Source organism: Chelonoidis abingdonii, chromosome 2 (genome assembly GCF_003597395.2).
Source record: "Chelonoidis abingdonii isolate Lonesome George chromosome 2, CheloAbing_2.0, whole genome shotgun sequence".
NCBI lineage: Eukaryota > Metazoa > Chordata > Testudines > Testudinidae > Chelonoidis > Chelonoidis abingdonii.
This window is the reverse complement of record NC_133770.1, coordinates 15,417,401-15,437,843: the sequence shown is the minus strand read 5'-3', so window position 1 is coordinate 15,437,843 and position 20,443 is coordinate 15,417,401. Positions and strand designations below refer to the sequence as shown.

General features: G+C 43.8%; 1 protein-coding gene across 1 annotated transcript in view; it reads right to left on the bottom strand.

Annotated features, from left to right (window-relative positions):
* The window catches only part of LOC116838872 (sodium channel protein type 5 subunit alpha-like), a 102,161-nt gene that overhangs the window by 38,258 nt on the left and 43,460 nt on the right, over positions 1-20,443 (bottom strand). The window contains 5 exon segments of the mRNA XM_075062178.1: positions 6,197-6,320; positions 10,192-10,277; positions 11,906-11,955; positions 11,957-11,973; positions 18,721-19,167. Coding sequence (XP_074918279.1) covers positions 6,197-6,320; positions 10,192-10,277; positions 11,906-11,955; positions 11,957-11,973; positions 18,721-19,167 — 724 coding nt within the window.

Genomic DNA, 20,443 nt, shown 5'->3' with positions numbered 1-20,443 from the left:
CAAATTAAGAATTATAGACACACATATACGCACACACTGTATTGTTTTATTTTATAGCAGATATCCTAGAAAATAATTTAATAGCAGAGTGGAAAACGGAGGATGAATATCAGGAAAGGTTTCTTTCAATCTCAGCACTTTACTCAAACTTGCTTGTACTTATTCATCCTCCATTTTTCTAAATAGTAAGAGCAACTGAAGTGCTGATTCTTCTTTGAGTACTGGTCCCTGTGTGTATTCCACCCAATGCACCTGAAACAGGAAAATCTTCTGAGTTTATTCCTGTGCCCTGGAACTCCTCTTGCTCAGTACCCTGGTGTAATGGGAGGTGCAGACCTACCACTTCTCCAGTTCCTTCTCATTGCTGCATGGTCTGAGTAGGAATCCTCTCTGTCCAAAGCTCCTTCACTGTCTTATTAGCTATTAAACAGTTCTTAGTTTTGTTCTGCTAGTGCTTAGAGGTAGCAGAGAGTACTTTGTGATCTTGATCATGGATCTTATCCAGGCCCATATGTCCCCACGTAGTGCTCAGACCACAGCCACCATCCAGTTCTCACCAAGGGCTCCACACACAAAGCTCCTGACTGGAAAAACATCCAGCCCCACCAATTGGCTCAGATGCACTACGTAAGCCAGAAGGAGGCACAGGAAGTTGTTTGAGCAAGTAGGTGAATCCATTGTTGGCTGCCGCTTTGGACTCTGTGTATTCAGCTGATTCCTGAGCCCTTCCTTACAGCCTGGTCAGGGTTCCTCCCCTCCTTATTCCAGATCTCCCAACACCCTCAGCTCCTGTGTTCCTTCCTTGCTCTGGGTTCCTGCTCCTCTGTCCTACCCTTGACTCTATCTCTGGCTTGACTCCCCACTCTGACTCCACCTTCGACCCTTGTCTTGACACCTCACTCAGACTTTGGTTGGACCCTTGACTTGACTCCTTGTAGTCACTGAGGGTGCTGAGCATAGGGGTTTGTGTGTGTGTGTGTGTGTGGGGGCGGGGTTAGGTGAAGGGCACTGTGGTTCTCAACCTATGCAGCCCACAGTGATAAATAGGTTGAGAACCCCTGATTTAGCATAACAAAGAGAAGGTTAAGGGGTGACTTGATTAGAGTGTATATGTATCTACATGGGAACAAATATTTAATAGTGGGCTCTTCTATCTAGCAGAGAACAGGATAACATGATCCAATAGCTGGAATTTGAAATTAGACAATTTGAGACAGGAAATAACATGTGAATTTTGAACAGTGAGAGTACTTAACCACTGAAACAATTTATCAAGGATCATGGTGGATTCTCGATCACTGACAATTTTTAAATCAAAATTGTTTTTTTCTAAAAGATGTGCTCAATGAATTATTCTGGGAATGTTCTACTGCCTGTGTTACATAGGAAATCAGACTAGGTGATCACTGGACTCAAAAACAAACCAAAGATCTTTAAGCTCCAAAGGTAATATAATAAATGTGGTCATTCAGAATTGGAAAGAGAAAAGCCACATCATATACACCGAGACTGAAACCTCTTCCATTTCTCAAGATAAGACTTTCTCGTGGGTGGTTTTCTGCTGTTCACCAATGTTTTGCAATTCTGCAGTACAGTTCATCTCTGTGCTTAGCAAACATATCTTGAGTTGGATCAAACTAAGACTGGAAAGGAGAGTCCTGAGTCAGCAATTTGGGCATCAATGGCAAATGAAGGCAAATTAGGTTGAGACATTAATAAGGTCTGGGAACTATATTTATCTTGGACACGCTGGTGCTATAAGAATGACCCTCACTTTTTCTTACTTTATCTTTTTCAGTACCTTCAAAAGCAACACAGAATGGGAGGACAGGCATAAGCAAAACTCTCAGACCATGTTATGAGGAATTCATCCTCTTCAAGCTGTGACCTAGACTTCCCCTAAAACAGTACCCAGCCAGCAAATATTCTGTAAAACACTGAATAGTTCAGCTCCTATTCGTGATCCCACAGGAAATGTCTACTTTGTCTGCTGTAGTGTTCTGCAGACTCAGTAAGTATACAGATAAAATGGTAATCTGATGGCTTATGCACCAATTCTCTAGCTTCCCTGCTTCTGTACATAGGGAGGAAGATCTCATTCCTCATTGATGATTTATGTAAACTATGGTCGCCTTGTCATCTGTCGTGATTCTGATCACATGATCCAGAAGATGAGCACGCCAGACTATTACAAAGTCATTTGTCACTATAGTCTCCAGAGATACTCCAAAGAACACCTTTTCTGGATCCTTCCACCAACTGATCAAGTCAGGAACCCTCTAAGGAACTCACAGTGACCTATTTAGACCGTGTTTTGGGTATATAAGCACTCTTTAACCATGTTTTAAGGCACTGAAGATGCAATCTGGCATGAGGTGTTCCAAATGTACATGTCGCCATAACGACTCAACAAGTACTTGCTGTTTTGTGTGGACTCAAGTGCAGTTGGAAAATGAGTCTTGACTTTGTATCAAACCTGTCCCCTGATAAGTAACCTCTAGCAGTTTGGGAGTCCAAGTTGGTTCTTATAAACTCAATGAGCTGAATGGGTATCAAAGTCGACTTTCCTTTGAGTTTTAACCCTAGAGTCTTGAATAAGGTTATTGCCTTGTTTATTGCTGACTGTACTTTGTCATGAGATCAACCTTGAGGAGCCAGTCATCTAGGTAAGGGGAGACTTGAACTCCTAAATATCTTAGGTAGGCTGCTACTACTTATAGAACTTCCATGAAAACCTTGGGGACAATCAAAAAGCCAAATGGAAGTACACAGTGCTGAAAGTGATCACTTTGCTATAAGAAAATATTCATTCTGGAGGTCAAGGTCTGCAAACTAGTCCCTTGGATTTACTGTTGTTGTTCTTGCTGCATACGTAACCATCTTGAATCTCTGTGTCTTGATGAACGTGTTTAGTATTCTGAGGTCCAAAATAGGTCTCCACCCTACCTTCTTGGCCACTTAGAAACATTTTGAGTAAAAAACCCTTCCCACATAGGGGAATAGAACTGGTTTATATCTTCTAGTTGTAGAAGAGATTCTACCTCCTTTCTTAAAAAGCTTCTTGGGAGGGGGTCAGAAGGGACAGGGAAAGTGGGTGGGGTAGAGGAATGGATTATCACTTCTAATGCCATTTGTCTGATATAAAATTTCTCATAAGTCTTTGTAAAGGGAAAGATGGTCTCCAAATGGTAAGAAGAGTGAAGTAGAAGAGTAATGCAGCTGTAAATCCAAACAGTGAAGTGGTTCACAGCTCTCAACCAATGTGAGGTGAGGTAATATCTTTTATTGGACCAATTTCTGCTGGTGAGAGAGACAAACTGTCAAGCTACACAGAGCTCTTCCTCGGGTCACCAACTGCCTGAGGAAGAGCTCTGTGTAGCTTGAAAGCTCATCTCTTTCACAAGCAGAAGTTAGTACAATAAAAGATTACCTCACTCATCTTGTCTCTCTAATATCCTGGGACTGACACAGCTACAACAACAGTGCATACAAAATGAGAGCTTGCCAGATAGATGTGGAATATTGTGTTGTTGCAGTTGCAAATGTGGAAGGTCTATTCTTCTGGAACTTAGATCTCTTTCTAGGTGGCTATGATGCCCTGTGATAGGTTGGAAATTGAACTTGATGAGATTTGGTATGTCTGTGACCTGCTGTATTTTCTTTTGTTAGAAGTATAAATACTGAGTGAAGGAAGCATTGCCCTCAGATCTTTTAAAGAGTGTCATGGTCATGGTTTTGAGGCCAAAGGGACCCATCAGATTACCTAGTCCAGGGGTCGGCAACCTTTCAGCAGTGGTGTGCCGAGTCTTCATTTATTCACTCTAATTTAAGGTTTCGCGTGCCAGTAATATATTTTAACATTTTTAGAAAGTCTCTTCCTATAAGTCTTTAATATATAACTAAACTATTGTTCTATGTCAAGTAAATAAGGTTTTTAAAATGTCTAAGAAGCTTCATTTAAAATTAAATTAAAATGAAGAGCCCCCCGGACCAGTGGGCAGGACCTGGACAGTGTGAGTGACGCTGAAAATGAGCTTGTGTGCTGTCTTCAGCATGTGTGCCATAGGTTGCCTACCCCTGACCTAGTCTGACTTCCCATATATCACAGGCCACCAATGCCGCCCAGTGCCCACAACCTAACAAAAGAAATTAGACCAAAGTATTACTGTCCAAAGGAGACTAAACTATTATGTGCCACAGGCAGAAAATAGGAGGCACCAAGGTGCACTAATGCCTAAGGCCCCTGCAGTGGCAGGGAAATGATTAACTGAGATATACCCAGTTAATGCTGGCAAATTACCATCACCCCCCACTGCAGAGGAAGGTGAGACCCCCCCCACCCCCCCGATCACTGCCAATCTGACCTGGAGGAAAATTTTTTCCCCACTCCATGTATGGCAATCAATTAGACCCAGTGCATGTCAGCAAGAACCCACCAGGCATGCACCTGAGAGAATGCTCAGTGCAACCTCAGAGTCTTTCCAATGTCCTATCTTCAGCTATGGCCATCCCTTATGCTTCAGAGGGAGGAGATGAGATAAACTAACATAATAAGAAATCCTTTCCTGACTCCTGTAGGTGGAGAGGTTTGTCCATGATATCACTAAGCAGTTTTGTTCCATCAAATGAGATATTCTGCACAGTATTCTGGACCTCTTTTAGGATTGCAGTCGCAATGCCTAGTTTATCACTAGTGCTGTTGCCATACAGCATGACACTGTAACTGCCACATCCAATGAAGCTTGCAGTGATGCTTTGGTAATAAGCGACCCTACACAATAATTGCCTAAAACTCTCCTTTTTGTTACTAAAATATACAATAAAAGATGTGAATTATTATGATTGAGCTAATTGTATTTAGCAATGAGAGCTTGATAATTTGCCACTATAAACTGCAGAGAAGCCAAAAAAGTAACTCTTTCAGCCTAATAAATTCAAACATTTCTGGTCCTTAGCATGAGATAGTCTTGGAGTGGTGTTGCTTATTGAGCTCATTCACAGCATCCATCACCAACAAATTCAGCGTTGGGCGTGCAAATAGGTATTCTGTCTCTTTCACAGGCACATAACATTTTTTGTCTGCACTCTTGACCATTGTGGCATCCCCCAGCGACTGCACCTCCAATGTTTTAGATGGCTCAAGAAAGGCTTCATTTATTGATGGAATTACTTTGCCTTAGGGAATGGTGTGGAGTATATATACCAGCTGATGGTGGGTTTCCTGAACTTCCTCCAATGAAATTTGTAAAATCTCACTTAATCTCTTAAAATGTCTGAAGTCATCTCTAAAGGCAGGAGGAGAAGGCATTGTTTTCTCACCAGACAAAGAGTAAGATATATTTGTTGCTGGTGGAGTTTCCTCATCTGGTGTCATCTCTTGCTCTTCAAAAAACTCCTCTTGCTGAAGAGATAGATGGGAAGGGTCTTGTGCTATAGCTGGTTGTCACCTCTGATTCTCCCTATCTGGATGTTTAGACACCCTATGATAGTGCTCCCCGGCCAGTAGGAAGAAACAGCATGTCAACTAATGCAAGTGACAAGGAGCAAGAACGCTGTGGGAAAAGGATCTGAATACTGTTAGGCTTTCTAAAATCAAAGAGTTAATTATCCAGAAACTCTATTCCTTTATAGTTATATAGAATTGTAACCCAGAAAGAAATTAATCCAACTATGAACTGACTTGTTAACATGTGGTACACCATTACATCTACTACAGATGGGGAGACTATCCTTTGTTGAGTAATAATTGATATAAGGGGTTGAAGGAAATGTTAATAAATTTAACTTTTCCTCTAGCGATAACCACAATAATCCTGTTATGGATAGTTTTGGCTGGAAGGAACCAGCTTTGAAAATTTAAAAATGCCTTGAGCACAAATATTGGCAAGAAATAAACTTGTAAAGCTAAAAGTTATACAGCAATTTAAAGTGGGCCTCCAGGCTTACCATTCTAGAGAAATTCAACCAAACACTAACAAGTTCTCTCTCCCTATTTCACATATGTTTTCACTATTACTAAGGTCTATGGATGAAAAGTGCTAAACAAGTACTAGGTAATTATGTATTATTAAACTATTTTTAGCATTAAATAATCTGCAAATAGAGTGCCTTGGTATTGAGTGTCTCAGCGTTAGCTAGGAGAACAGGTTACTGTTCTTCTCAATTCCTAGTCATACTGAAATCAGCAGATCCTTACCTTCTGGAAAACAGTTATCAGGTTTCTTTAAGTATTCAGCCAGCTCAGGGATCTGTTTTAGAAGCTCCTCAGGATTTGTCAGATCCACTGTGCTGCCTTCAGAACAGCTGATGTCATCCAGGTGCTATGCAAGAGAAGACAATGTATCATTTTTTGTTTAAAGTAGTCACTGTGCTTTAAAATAAACTGAATAAGTACATTGGTGAACAGTTATAATTAAGGGAAATATTCAAAAAATAAAACTTAGTTGGGTACTGTACTTATTAATAACATGGCAGTCCTGGAATGGCCTCCTGCATTACAGTGTATGTGATCCCTGAAGTATCTCCACATCAGTTCAAACAGAAGTCAAAGTTATATTTAAAGGAACCAGATTAATCACACTAGTAAAGCTCACAAATGGAAATATTCCAATTTTTCTGCATTTAAGTATACGTGGTTTTCAAACATGGATAGGCTTTAAAACACTCTACTAGCTAGGGCTGAAAACAATTAAAACAGAGGACAACACATGAAAAAATAGAGAAAGCAAAACATGAAAATATAATTTCATCAAAGGACTACTTTGTAGAGCTCTAAAACTTTCTGTTCAGAATGAAACTATGAAATGCCCATGGCAGTTTACATGAAGTAGAATATGTAATCACATCATGTGTTCTTCACTGGTATAGACTTCCATCCTATTTCAGTATATTTAGGATGTCACACCACTAGAGATGTGTGAATAACTCATAACTAATCATTTATTCAATTATTTTTACTGTTTCCAAATTGTATATATTCACTATTCAAAATTGCTCTTCAAAATATTTCTGTGAATAATCACTGGACTTTAGTTTATTTGTGAGCAATTCATTTAAAATATTCTGTGTTTGAAATTTGAGCTGTTTTGATTGGTCTCACAGGCCACAGGGTATGTTTCCTTTCTTTGACCAAAGGAGCAATTTTCAAAGCTTAATACTCATGATTACATATACAGCATTCACTTGAAGTTCTTCCAATTCAAATAGAAAGAACACACTGGACACACAAGAATTTTCTGGGATAATCTTTTAACACCTTTTTATTTCAATAATTCAGATTTCAAGAAAAATACAATAGGCAATGTTAATTTTATAGTGATATTTTTGAATAAAATTATTTCACATTGTTTCAGTAATTCAGGACTATTTCTCTTTCTATTAATGTTTTATATCAATTGTGACAAAGTTCCTCCTCTACCGTGGTGGGTCCTGTGCTTATTGGCGGATTTGCTCACCTCAATGGAACCTCTAGTGGAACCCACAGTCTGGGTCAACTCCTCCTGTGTCTGATCAGGAGTTGGGAGGTGTGGGGGGAACCCAGGCCCACCCTCTGCTCCAGGTTCCAGCCCAGGGCCCTGTGGATTGCAGCTGTCTAGTGCCTCCTGTAACAGCTGCATGACAGCTACAACTCCCTGGGCTACTTCCCCATGGCCTCCTCCAAACACCTTCTTTATCCTCACCACAGGACCTTCTTCCTGATGTCTGATAACACTTGTACTCAGTCCTCCAGGAGCACACCCTCTCACTCTCAGCTCCTTGCACCTCTTGCTCCCAGCTCCTCACACGCACCCCTCACTGACTAACTGGGAGGCTTTTAACTAGTTCCAGCCAGCCCTTGATTGGCTTCAGGTGTTCCAATCAATGTAGTTATCTCCACTGCCTTCTAGAAGGATCTTAATTGGCCCCAAGTGTCTTGATTATCCTGCGATTTGGTTATCATGGTACCAGGGATTTGTTTAGCCTGGGGCTAGCATACCTGTTCCTTACTACTTTACTGTAGCCATCTGGCCTTGCCCCATCACACAATATTTAGAAATACAGCATTGTGCAATTTCCATTCACTGAAATCCACTTACTCTACCCTTCACCAGTGAGAGAGAATACTTCAAGCTAAATACAAAGAATGCAGCTAAATGTATTAGTGATGTTATGATGAAACTGTGAACACCTATGTGGCTAAGATATGTGGGGACTCCCATAACACAACTGGAATTGCAGTTAGCAAGGGATATGAAGGGTAACAAAAAGGGTTTCTACAGGTATGTTAGCAACAAGAAGGAGGTCAGGGAAAGTGTGGGACCTTTACTGAATGAGGGAGGCAACCTAGTGACAGATGATATGAAAAAAGCTGAAGTACTCAATGCTTTTTTTGCCTTGGTCTTCACAGACAATGTCAGCTCCCAGACTACTGAACTGGGAAGCATGGTATGGGGAGAAGGTGAGCAGCCATCAGTGGTGAAAGAACAGGTTAAGGACTATTTAGAAAAGCTGGACAGGCACAAGTGCATGGGGCCAGATACAATGCATCTGAGGGTGCTAAGGGAGTTGGCTGACGTGATTGCAGAGCCATTGGCCATTATCTTTGAAAACTCATGGTGATTGGGGAAGGTCCCAGTTGATTGGAAAAAAGCAAATATAGTGCCCATCTTTAAAAAAGGGAAGAAGGAGAATCCAGGGAACTACAGACCTGTCAGCCTCATCTTAGTCCCCAGAAAAATCATGGAACAGGTCCTTAAGGAATCCATTTTGAAGCACTTGGAGGAGAGAAAGGTGATCAGGAACAGTCAAGTGGATTCACCAAGATCAAGTCATGCCTGACGAACCTGATTGCCTTCTATGATGAGATAACTGGCTCTGTGGATATGGGGAAAGAGGTGGACATGACATACATTGACTTCAGCAAAGCTTTTGATATGGTCTCCCACAGTATTCTTGCCAGCAAGTTAAAAAGTATGGATTGGATGAATGGACTATAAAGTGGATAGAAAGCTGTCTAGATCTTCAGGCTCAGTGGGTAATGATCAATGGCTTGATGTCTAGTTGGTAGCAGGTATCAAGCAGAGTGCCACATGGGTTGGTTCTGGGGCTGATTTTGTTCAACATCTTCATTAATGATCTGGATGATATAACGGATTGCACCCTCAGCAATCTGTGGATGACACTAAACTGGAGAGAGAGGTAGATACGCTGGAGAGTATGGATAGGGTCCAGAGTGACCTAGACAAATTGGAAGATTGGTACAAAAGAAATCTGATGAGGTTCAACAAGGACAAGTGCAGAGTCCTGCACTTAGAATGATAGAATCATATGCACAGCTACAGACTGGGGACCAACTGGCTGACAGTTCTGCAAACAAAGACTTGAGGATTACAGTGGACGAAAAGCTGGATATGATCAACAGTGTTCCCTTGTTGCCAACAAGGCTAATGGGCTGAATTAGTAGGAGTATTGCCAGAAGATTGAAGGAAGTGATTATTCCCCTCTATTTGGCACTGGAGAGGCCAAATCTGGAGTACTGCATCCAGTTCTGGGCCCCCTACTACAGAAAGGATGTGGAAAAATTGGAGAGTCCAGCAGAGGGCAACATAAATGATTAGGGGCCTGGGGCACATGACTTATAAGGAGAGACTGAAGGAACTGGGCTTATTTAGTCTGCAGAAAAGAAGAGTGAGGGGGGATTTGATAGCAGCTTTCAACTATCTGAAGTGGGGGGAGGGTTCCAAAGAGGGTGGAGCTAGGTTTCTTCTCAGTGATGGCAGATGACAGAACAAGGAGCAATGGTGGGAGGTCTAGGTTGGCTATTAGGAAAAAACTTTTTCACTAGGAGGGTGGTGAAGCACTGGAATGGGTTACCTAGGGAGGTGGTGGAATCTCCGTCCTTAGAGGTTTTTGGGGCCTGGCTTGACAAAACCCTGGCTGGGATGATTTAGTTGGGGTTGGTCCTGCTTTGAGCAAGTGATTGGACTAGATGACCTCCTGAGGTCTCTTCCAACTCTAATCTTCTATGAGTCTGTGACTAGTAAATTAGAGAGTTCTTGTGCATTAACACAAAATAGGGTAACAAATACAAAATTTAAAGTAGGAAATTATTTCTTCATTAATGATCTTTATAAGATTCTGAAAAAATGAAACAGATATAAAAGAAATCAACTAATGTTGGTGATTCCATGTTAGATATGAACACAGTGTTACCTCTTTTTGTATTAGAGATGATGAGCCAGCCTTCCATTGTTTGTTTATGTTAAACTCACTTAAGTTTTCAGAGGAAATCTCAGATCCTTTACACCAGGAGTCAGCAACCTGCAGCACGCATGCCAAACATGGCACGCGAGCCGATCTTAAGTGGCACGCAGCCGCCTGCCTCAGTCCTGGCCCCCAGCCCCACTCAGCATCCTCCCGCCCACCATTCTCCCCTGTGGAGGCAGGATGCAGAAGCTTGCTTCTGCGGCAACCAAGCTTCCCTCTCCCTCGTATCTTCCCCCAGAGTGGTGCTTTCCTGCCCCGCCCCTCTCCTTCCCTGCGCCAATCAGCTGATGGCCCTAGCAAGGGGAGGGGAGACAGCAACAGCATGCAGGCAGTTCCCTAGAGGAGATAGAGAGAGGTAGGGATGGAGCCTTGGGGAAAGGGGTGGAACAGGACACATCCCTTCCAGCCCCCTGCCATAAGCCGTTCAGGCCGGGGGCTGGGAGCACCCCTACGAACCGAGCCCCCTAGCCCTCTGCCTTGATCCCCCCCCACACTCAGTCTTCTGTCTTATACCCCCCACAACCCTCAGCTCTCTGCCCTGACCCCCCCACACTCAGCATTCTGCCCTGCAGCCCCCATACCCCCCAGCCCTCTGCCCTGACCCTTGAACCTCCTCACACACCCAGCCTTCTGCCCTGCATGCCCCACATCCCTAGCCTTCTGGCCTGACCCTCCCACACTCAGCTTTCTGCCCTGCAGCCCCCATACCCCCCAGCCCTCTGTCCTAACCCCCCCACACTCCCAGCCTTCTGCCCTGACTCCCCCCACACTCAGCTTTCCGCCCTGACCCCCCCACACTCTCAGCTTTCCACCCTGCAGTCCCCATACCCCTAGCCTTCTGCCCTGAGCCTTGAACCCCCTCACACACACAGCCTTCTGCCCTGCACCCCCCCACACACCTAGCCTTCTGCCCTGCATCCCCCACAGCCCCATCCCTCTGCCCTGACCCTTGACCAGGGCTGGCGCTTCCATTTAGGTGACCTAGGTGGTCACCTAGGGTGCCAGGATTTGAGAAGGCGGCATTTTGCCGCTGTCAGCGGCAATTCAGAGGCCGGGGGGGTCCTTCCGCGCTTCAGGTCTTCGACGGAAATTCTGCGGCAGGTCCTTCAGTCGCTCCGGGACCCGCCGCTGAAGTGCCCCGAAGACCGCGAGCGCGGAAGGACCCCCCCGTCGCCGAATTGCTGCCAATGACCAGGAGCATGGAAGGACCCCCACCTAGGGCACCAAAAACCCTGGCACCGCTCCTGCCCTTAACCTACACACACCCAGCCTTCTGCCCTACACCCCCCACCCCCACCCCAGCCTTCTGCCCTGAACTCCCTCCCCCAGCCCTCTGCCCTACCCTTGAAACCTCCCCACCCAGGTCTGGGGTCCCAGCCACAGGCTCTGCTCAACCCACTGCTAGCCTAGGTGAACAGAACCCCAGGCTGGCAGCGAGCTGAGCAGGCTGGCGGTGTAAGATCAGCATTTTAATTTAATTTTAAATGACGCTTCTTAAACATTTTGAAAACCTTGTTTACTTTACATACAATAGTTTAGTTATATAATATAGACTTATAGAAAGAGACCTTATAAAAACATTAAAATGTATTACTGGCATGCAAAACCTTAAATTAGAGTGAATAAATGAAGACTCAGCACACCACTTCTGAAAGGTTGCCAACCCCTGCTTTACACCAAGCTCCTGATCTTTTACATTGTTTCCCTCTGTCTAAGATGTTTTTCCTGCTGAAGATAATTTTAGATGTGTTTATTTTCTCTTTTCTTTTTCGTGGCAGAAGGATGGCACACATCATTTTAAAGTAGAACTCTCCAAATGGAACACAAAGCACCTTGAACTGCTCATTTTCAGTATCTCTATTTTTACAGAAAGAAACAAGGGGTGGGGGAGTCTTCATTGGTGACCTAAAATAAATTATGGAACCGACAGGTTAGCCAGGCCTGATCCAAAGCATACTGATGTCAATGGGAATCTTTGCACCTTGACTTAGTGAAGAACTCAGTATAATTATGTAGCAGCCTTCAGGACCAGAAGGGGAACATTTTAGAGTCACAGTCAGTCATGACTCCATTGTTAAAAGGGAACTGCAAAAATTCAGACAAATATAAAGAAATGTGATTCTATGCACTATAAAATAATAAACATAAGTCTGACAGAGGCATTCCATCTTAACCCATCAAACGTCTTCTAAGGATTATTTTCTGGGACATGCTGATAGGACAAAAAAGGTGAGGCTTCCTCGTTAAAAGTTCATAGTTTGAGCCCTTGACACTGTGTACTTTATCCAACAAATACACTTCTTCACCAGGTTACTGATGTTGAACATAGATGAGAAAGTTACACACTTTGTGCAGTAATTGAGGTTCTTCAAGATATGTGCCCTGTGGGTGCTCCACTTCAGATGTAGGTGCATCCTGGCATCACTGAATGGAGATTTACGGTAGCAGTGTCTGTGTGGGCACAGTAGGCATCTCATGGTGCTGTTGGTGCTGCGTTTAGTGTGCGCACTACCGAAGCCTTCCAGTTCCTTCTCTACCTCAGATTCCCAACTGCGAACTCCAAAGTAGAAGGGAGGAGGGCAGGTAGTGGAGCACCCACAGGTACACACATCTCGAAGAACCTCAGTTACTGCACAAAGTGAGTAAACTTCTCTTCTTCTTCTTCTTCTTCTTCGAGTGTTGCCCTAGAGGTGCTCCACTTCAAGTGACTGTATAGCAGTGCCCCTCAGAAGGCAGCAGGGACTTCAGGTTCATTTGAGTCACAGAGGTAAGTATGGTTAGGCCAACTATGGTGTCAACCCCTGGAGTCTGGAGTGATTGCACAGTGCTCAGTGAATGTGTAGACAGAAGCCCAAGTGGCCAATCTACAAATCTTTAATATCGTAATATTGTTGAGGAACGCTATCGAGTAGAAACCGATCATGTGGAATGCTCTCTGATGTATGCAGGAGGGTCCATGTTCCAAATACGATAACACTGATCAATGCATGTGGAAAGCCATTTAGACAATCTCTGAGCTGATATTATGCAGCCTTTCGAATGCTCTGTAATAGAAACGAAAAGCTAGAAGATTTCCAGGAAGGATTGGTCCTTTCCAGGTAAAATACTAATGCATGCCTAACATCCAATGTATGCAAAATGGCCACTGTCTGAGTGCTGTGAGACTTGGTATAGAACGTGGGAAGATGGATTAGTTGGTTCATATGGAAGGCTGATGTTACTTTCGGTAGGAATCTTGGGTGCGGACGTAGTGTGACCTTATCTTTGAAGAATATTTTGTAGGGAGATTGACATGAACTCCCCCATCTCACTCACTCATCTGGCGGAAGTAATAGCAACCAGAAAGGCCACTTTCATGAACAAATGTAGCAGGGAGCAGTTGGCTAAGGGTTCAAATGGTGGTCAGATTGAGGTCCCAGGCCAGGGTAGGTTGACAAACTTCTGGGTAAGTGTTCTGGTGACCCGTGAGGAAGCATTTAGTAACTAGATGTGTGAAGATCAAGGTCCTGTCAATCTCATGATGGAATGCAATAATGGCTACGAGATGAACTTTGATCAAGCTCATTGCTAAACCTGAGCATTTCAGCTCCAGTAGATATTCCAGCACCGATGGTAGTGGTGCTGTGGAGGCCATCAAGTGTTTTTCTTGACACAAGGAGTGCAACCATTATTCTGAGACAGCAGGTCCAGATGATGAGGAAGAGCTCAAGTGGCGCATATTGCCATGTACATCAGGTAAGGGTACCACGCTTGTCTGGGCCATGTCAGGACTATGAGGATAACCTGGGCCTTGTCTGTTCTTAAGTTGTGTATCATGTGTGGTATCAGTGGAACTGGTGGGAAAGCATACATGGGGTGTGCATCCCATTTGATGAGAAAGCTGTCCCCCAGTGACTGGAGTCCCATTCCCTCTCTCAAGCAGAATGCTGCGCATTTGCGGTTCACTGGGGATGTGAACAAGTTGATGAGCGGAGGGCCCACTGGCGGAAAATGGACAGCAAGACTCCCCCATTCATTTTCCATTTGTGGTCTTGAGAAAAGTACCTACTTAGTATATTTGCCATTGTGTTCTGACATCCAGGAAGGTATGAGGCAAAAATGTTTATGTTGTGGTGTTTGCACTAGTTCCAAAGTTTCATGGCTTCAGTGCATATCAAGTGTGATCAAGTGCCTCCTTGGCGATTGATGTAAAACATGCATGCAATGTTGTCAGTCATGATGTGAATGAATTTGTTCTTTATGTGAGGTACGAAATGTCTGCAGGCATTTTGGACCATGCATAGCTCTAGTAGATTGATATGATGAGTCTTGGCAAGAGACTATTTGCCTTGAACCATATGCTGATGCATGTGGGCGCCCCAGCCTAGCAGCAAAGCATCAATCATCATTACTATTGATGGGGGTTCCTGTTGGAATGGGATGCCCATGCAAACATTTTCTGGTGTTGTCCACCAGTGTAGAGTCCAAGACATGGGGTGTTACTGTCAGATGCTTGTGTAGGTTGTGCTTGCTGGGTATGTATACTGAGTTCAACCAGCCCTGTAGGCAGCACATATGTAGTCTTGCGTGTTGTACCACAAATGTTGTGGCTGCCATGTGTCCTAGCAGTTGCTGGACAGTACGAGCCAGTATTTGGGTGCTGAATTGTACTTCTGAGATAAGATTTGTCAGAGTTGTGAATCTGTTCAGGGACAGAAATGCCTTGGCTTCTATGGCATCGAGATATGCCCTGACGAAGTCCAGTTGTTGGACAGGGATTAGAGTGGATTTTTATTCATTTATCTGTAGCCCTAGATCCCTGAATTGTGCAATCGTCGTCTGGACTGAGAATAGTGCTTCTTCTTGAATTGGGCCTTTGAAAAGGCAATCGTCCTGGTAAGGGAAAATCACTATTCCCTGTTTGTGTAGATGTGCCACTATTACTGCTAGGTTTTTGGAGAAAACTCTTGGAAGTGTTCATGTTCTACTGTGAAACACAGGAATTTCCTGTGAGAAGGGTATATGGTAATATTAAAATAAGCATCTTGGAGGCCGAGGGCTGAAAACCAGTCCCCCTTTTGCAGTACTGGAAGTATCATGCTCAGTGTCACCATCTTGAACTTTTGAGAGTGTATGACCTTTTGAGCTTTCCGAGATTCAAAATAGGTTTCCATCTCTCATTCTTCTTCTGGGTCAAGAAGTAGTGAGAGTAGAACCCCTTTCCCCTGTATTGCAAAGGCACCTGTTCCACGGCACCTAGTTGTAGATGATGATCAACTTCTTGTCATAACAGGTGCTCGTGAGAAGGGTCCCTGAAGATGGATGGGGAGGGGAGGTAGTTGGGAGGTAAAGGGGATGGTATACCCCGACTGCAAAATCTCTAACACCAATTGATCTGTGATTATTGATGCCCAGATGTGGTAGAATGGGTGAAGGTAGTGACCAAAGCATGGGGATGGATCAGGTGAAAGTGCTGCCTGGTGAGGGAGGTCATCTAGACCCTAGACCAAAACTTCAAAATTGTGGCCTAGGCGGAGCTGATTGAGAAGTCTATGGTTGAACTTGAGGTGCTCTCCATCACTGCGACCTTGGTGATATTATTGGTTCTTGTATTGACACTGTTGTTATCGGTTGGAAGAGGAATCCCTGTTCCTCCAATAAGGCTGGTATCATCTTCTCTTAGCAGGTGAAGTGTAGATCCCCAAAGTGCAAAGAGTGGCTTAAGAATCTTTCATTGAGTGGAGGACCTCATTAGTCTTGTTTGAAAATAGTTGGAGTTCTTTAGGTATGCCAGAGGACTGTAACCAGGATGCCTGGCACATGACAATGGCTGTGGTTCTGGCTGCTGTGTCTGCGATGTCCAAAGATGCTATGAGGGCTCTTTTAGCTATGAGTTGACCCTCACTTACAAAGGCCTGCAATTGTGATTGTTTCTCCATGGGGAGCACCGCTGTGAACAACCTAAGTTTCCAATAGTTATCGTAATTATATTTGGCCAGCAAGGCCGAACAGTTGGCGACCTGGAACTGTAATGTCACTGAGGATTAAATTTTTCCCAAAGAGGTCAAGCCTCTTGTGGGGTCGATCTAAACTGTTGTTGTTTGCCATGCTTATTAGTGGTGTCAACCACTAAGGAGTTGGGAGGCAAGTATGAGAACAGGAAGTTCATTCCTTTTGCGGGGATGCAATACTTTGTATCTGTCCTTTTGCATGTTGGCCAAATTGAGGCCAGTGTTTGCCATACTGTCTCTGCTGGTTCCAAAAACGCATCATTGATGGGCAGGGTGATTTTGGAAGTAGATGCCGCTTGTAAGATTTGAACAAGCTTGTGTTGGTTTGTCTGCATTTCTTCTAACGGGATGTCCTGGCTTTGATGACCCACTTAAACAGTTCCTGGAACTGTCTGAAGTTGCCCGCTGTGGTAGATGGCAGTGGCATGATTGCCTCATCTGTGAAGGAGGAAGAATTATGAGCAGGAGATTTAGCTTCCACATCAGTGACTGTTTCTGTGTCATCCCCAACATCTTGAGCCTCCATTGGCTGCTGGGTGGGAGACATGGGATTAGACCTCAGCTCTCCTCTGTGAGCCATGGCTGGCCTGCAGTGGGGGCCCCTGTAAGTTGCCCAGGTGCCCAATGTGCCTATTGCATTGGGAAGGCCATAGGTGGATACATCTGTCACGGTGTGGGGGGGAGTCCGGTCCTGCACCCCTCTTCCTGGGACTTAGAGTGACTCTTAACCAGCCAGTAAAACAGAAGGTTTATTGGACAACAGGAACGCAGGTTACAGCAGAGCTTGTAGGCTCAGCCAGGACCCCTCAATTAAGCCCCTCTGGGGTCCTGGAACCTTAGCCCCCTGAATTCCAACCACCCAGCCCCAAACCGAAACTAAACTTCCTCTCCTCCAGCCTTCCCCTTCCTTTGTCCCCCTTCCTGGGCAAAGGTGTTCACTCCCTCTCCCCTTACCTGGCTCAGGTTACAGGCGTAAATTCTGTCCCTCACCTAAAGACATCCCCTGCTCTCCCATCCCCCATGCAGACAGCCCCTACTCCATCACAACATCCACGGTAGTCCACGGTTGAGCCAGCTGGTTGAAAGGGTATTTAGGCCCATCTAGCTCCAGGATGGTCGAGGCTCTTTCCGTGATGAGTGGTGCGGCGAGAAAGTGCATGGTTCCTGCACATCATCATCACCTTCACTGGACAAGTGTACTGTACCTTGAAAAATATGGGGATCTCCTCTGTAACTTACTGGAGAGCTCTCGGTACCGAGCGATGGGGACTGCAGTGCCGGTGAGACAGCCAAAATCTCTGTTGCAGTAGATTATATGGTGGTTCTGATGTCAATACTGATAGAGGGGGGCTCTCATTGGCGCTGATGCCAGTGCCGTCAGGTGTTGTGTTTGTTTAGTTGTCACGATTGATGCTGACTTAGTTTTCTGTGATGTCAGCACTGGGGGAGGAGGTGTGGTGCCTAAGGAGACACTTGGTACTGGGTCCCTTATGGGTGAATTCGGTGCTGTGGAGGAGGCATGTCACCATCTGTACCTTGACTCCATCTCCTTAATTCAGGACTCGGCAGTGCCGGAGGTGCCTGGAGCATCGTAGGTGCTCATCCAAGACTGTTTCGGCATCAGGGGTAGCAACCTGGTAGGAGACCACCATTGTTTCTGCGGTGATCTGCTCAGAGACATCTGCGCCCTTTTCCTTAGTCTTTTAGAGGAAGGCATGTCTCCTGTCCCATGTCTCTCTCAGTTTGGAGAGATTTCTCCATCAAGATCATTCTGAGTCTGAGATCCTGGTCATGCTGGGCTCTCGCTTTCAGATTGCTACAGTGGGCACATTTTTGTGGGATGTGCGCCTCCCTAAGAACATGAACACACAAAGACTATCCGTCCGAAATGAGCATTGCTTCACAGAAGGGGCTGCATTGCTTAAAGCCTGGGGAGCCAGGCATCTTAATGGTTAACCCTCCCAAATGTGGGGAGGATAAACATAAAAAGTAAACTTAATAAAAGGGGGGGGTTAATAAAAACTAACGCTACATTAACTATAAATTTCTATATGACTGACTAATTATATTATTTTTTTCTAAAAGATTTGGAAGAGTAATGAACACTGCCCCAGGGCTCTGTCTTCAACCAAGGACAGTTGAGAAGGGAACTGGAGGGCTTGGGTTGTGTGTATGCTAGACGTGGCACCAGTAGCACCCCGCGACCCATGCTGACACTGCTACCATAAATCTCTGATCAGTGTCGCCAGGATGCCCTGATACCTGAAGTGGAAGACCTACAGGGACTCCAAGAGATGGAAAATTGACCACACCTCTTGGTAAATTCTTCCAATGGGTAATTACCCTCACTTTTGAAAAATTACACTTTAGTTCTCTTTTGAATTTTTCTAAATTCATCTTCTTGCAGCTGGATCATGCTATGTCTTTGCCAGCTCCATTAAAGAGCCTTTAGTCTCAAACATCTTCTCCTGAATAGGCTTCTTACCTGTTTACTGTACTCCATTTTTGTGAATGTACTTAAATTATTATCATCTTCTTCATACTCCTCACTATCAGATTCTGCTTCAGCAATAGGGATGCAGATAAACATGTTGGGGTTGGTGATAAAATCTTCAAGAATGCTAACAGAGCATTTCTCTCCATTCTTGTCAGTCACATTGTCACTGTGATTTTCTTTACAATTCTTCCCTTCTTTCCCAGTCTCCACACATGTGTTCTCAGCAGCCAATTTCATTTTCTTTTTGGTTGCTTTCTTTGGTTGCCGGAGCTTTCCACAACAGTAATCCCATGTTGCATGTTTCACCAGAAGAAGTCCCCTGTGGATCCGAGCAAATGCAATCTGAAGGTTGTTCATCTCTGCATCATCTTCAGGTGCTTGGAGGTTGTCAGCGCTGAAGGAGTTCAGCAGTAGTGCAATGAACAGGTTGAGAACCTGCAAATAATTGAAGTGAAAAGAAAATCATGGTAATATAATTTTGAAATTTAAATAGGAGGCTTGAAGATTAGTCAGTTTCTAAACAATTTGTTCTTAATGCATCAACCTTAAGACAAAACAAAATTATTATTGTTCATAAAATAATTTTTCATGGAACTTATTTAGCTCTCACAAGGGTTTGTTGTCATGATCCTCCAAAAAATAAAAAACAAAAAACATATTTTTGTGGCATAAAACTGACCTTTTCTATAATACAGGCCTGTGTATGAAAAACACAATTTTACTGCAACGTGTTTTAAAATGTTAATAATAGTAATGGTAAAATAATAATAAATTGTGGTCATGACTATATAATTAAGGTTGAGTGGAGTTCTGCTCTTCAAACAAGAATTTAAAGTTTTTGTATTTGTATGAAGAATACTCTGCATCTTCCCCCAAAATTACAGCATTTACTCTTTGAGTACTGAATGAGTTGTCTGAGCATTTACAAGTAAATCCATTAACACGTGAGTTAAAATTACATAAAAATTTAGCACTCTCAGTCAGCCCTTTTTGTCTTAAATGTTTTCAATTCATGTATTATCTATCTATGCAAAACTTGGCAGAGATAAATCTTGAGTTTAAAAAGTCCAGACATGGAACGCCCAGGTTCAGCACACAAAGAGCCTTACCTTGGCCCTGGAGTGATATGTGGAGGGGGAAAAAAAGATTAAACAAATCTAACACATCTTTTAAATTCACCTTAATCTAATCTGGAACAACAAGCATTAAAATGCATCAATGCTTTTTATGGTTATTGCCTGGCATCACTATAGGAAAGAGTTAGAATGTTTGGGTGCATTAACTATGCATTTCCATATCTTAATATGTTTAGATTTCCTTTAAGTTTATCCTGAATTCTGAACATTCTATTTATAAAGTTTGTTTTGGGGATGATTGCAACATTCTTACAGTATTTATTACCTTTAAATCACTGTTATGCACCCTCCTTCTTAACATTTTTTGTCTGGGAATAAATTCTAGTAGTATCAGGTGTGATGGATGAGTCGAGAAATCATGTCAATTGAAGGGGAGAAGATTTTATGGCAGCTGGAAAGATGTTGGTGAGAAGAGGGTCCGGAAGACAGTGAGTCTGAGGGAACTGGGAAGAGTATAGTATTTGGAGGCAATTCACCAAGTGCATATTGGGACCCACCAGGTTCTGCAGCTTATGAGGCCTAGCAACTGAAGAACCTTTAATGTTTGCCTCAGAGTCACAGTCTCCTGGGAGCAC